The following is a 1,615-nucleotide window of genomic DNA, read 5'->3' as shown; positions in this document are numbered from 1 at the left end:
AAAATATGTGACCCTGGAGCACAAAAGCAGTCTTAAGTCGCTGGGGTATATTTGTAGCAATAGCCAACAATACATTGTCAAAATTATAGATTTTTTTTTTATGCCAAAAATGATTAGGATATTAAGTAAAGATCATGTTCAATGAAGATATTTAGTAAATTTCCTACTGTAAATATATTAAAACTTAATTTTTGATTAGTAATATGCTTTGCTGAGAACTTCATTTGGACAACTTTAAAGATGATTTTCTCCATATTTAGATTTTTTTGCACCCTCAGATTCCAGATTTTCAAATAGTTGTATCTCGACCAAATATTGTCCTATCCTAACAAACCATATATCAATGGAAAACTTATTTATTCAGCTTTCAGTTAATGTATAAATCTCAATTTTGAAAAATTGACACTTAAGACTGTTTTTTTGGTCCAGGGTCACATATAAGAGTGTAATTGGCATTCAATTCTAAACTTGATCTCAGAATATGAAAACTACTGGATTAAAGCAGTCAGTGTCTTTCTACATTTAGTTTCATTTTATGAAGTTTCATGTAAATGTATACAGAGATGTGTAGTTTTTATGTTATATATACTTATAAATATAAATATATCAGCTGTTTTGGTGTTGAATAAGATAAATGATGAGAATGTTGTGATCTTGACTGCACTCCTCATGTCTGCTGCTGAAAGTCCTGTAGAAATGCTGTGAATGCTGCAGGGCAGAAGAGTGCTGGAGCTGCAGTGTGTTTTCTCTGTGTTTGTGAATGTGTTGTGTTTGTCTCCTGCAGCTGGTCCCACAGTGAAGCCCTCAGTGTCTCTGCTGCCGCCCTCTTCTCTGCAGATCTCTGGAGACTCAGCCGCACTGCTCTGCCTGCTCAGCTCTTACTCTCCACAGGGGGCGCTGGTGAGCTGGACACTGGACGGCTCAGAGGTCACCGAGGGGGTTGTGACCAGCGCAGAGAGCGAGCAGGACGGCCGCTACAGCCGCAGTAGCGTCCTGACCCTCAGCAAAGCACGCTGGGAAGAGGGAGAGCTGTACGTCTGCAGAGAAACCACTTCAAGTACATTTAGTGCAATTTAAGTGTATTTATTTACAATCAATGTAAAATATTATTTTAATGTGATTCAGTAACATTTCAATAGCATGTCAGCTCATTAGAAATGCATTAGCATTATACTACTAGTTTATTATTAAGTTGCTTTTTTTCTGGTATTAAAAATGGTATAAAGGTGCAAAAATAATTCAACATAAATGATTAAACATAAACATAAAATGCTAGAGTACATTAAAAAGTACAGCAGCATATATAATATCCTGACCAAAATTGCATAATAAATGAAAGATCAGTGAAATGCTACGGCAGAGCTCTTTTTATCTATTTGTAGAACATTTCAGTTATGCCATACTATGAATATTACATTATTGAATATAAGCATCAAAATGCAATTTTCTGAAGAAAAAAAAACTTAAGCCTGCAAATGGCTGAACAATTCAGACACTGTAGTTTTTAAAGACTGCTTTATCACAGAACCTGTGAAGGAAAAATAATTTATATAAAATTAACCAATGATTAATGGTTTTGCATCAGTGTTTGAATATATGAATTATAATTTGCATA

General features: G+C 34.8%; 1 gene segment (V, D, J or C); it reads left to right on the top strand.

The window, feature by feature from the left end:
- The first annotated feature begins 690 nt into the window (after window positions 1–690).
- Window positions 691–1,077, top strand: LOC107710061 (Ig lambda-7 chain C region-like). The segment is given in 1 exon segment: window positions 691–1,077. A coding segment is annotated over 1 exon segment (372 nt).
- Window positions 1,078–1,615: the final 538 nt, after the last annotated feature.

The sequence above is a fragment of the Sinocyclocheilus rhinocerous genome, unplaced genomic scaffold (assembly GCF_001515625.1).
Source record: "Sinocyclocheilus rhinocerous isolate Xijiao unplaced genomic scaffold, SAMN03320098_v1.1 scaffold2432, whole genome shotgun sequence".
Classification (NCBI taxonomy): domain Eukaryota; kingdom Metazoa; phylum Chordata; class Actinopteri; order Cypriniformes; family Cyprinidae; genus Sinocyclocheilus; species Sinocyclocheilus rhinocerous.
The sequence above is the reverse complement of the archived record's forward strand: the minus strand, read 5'-3'. Positions and strand labels throughout refer to the sequence as shown.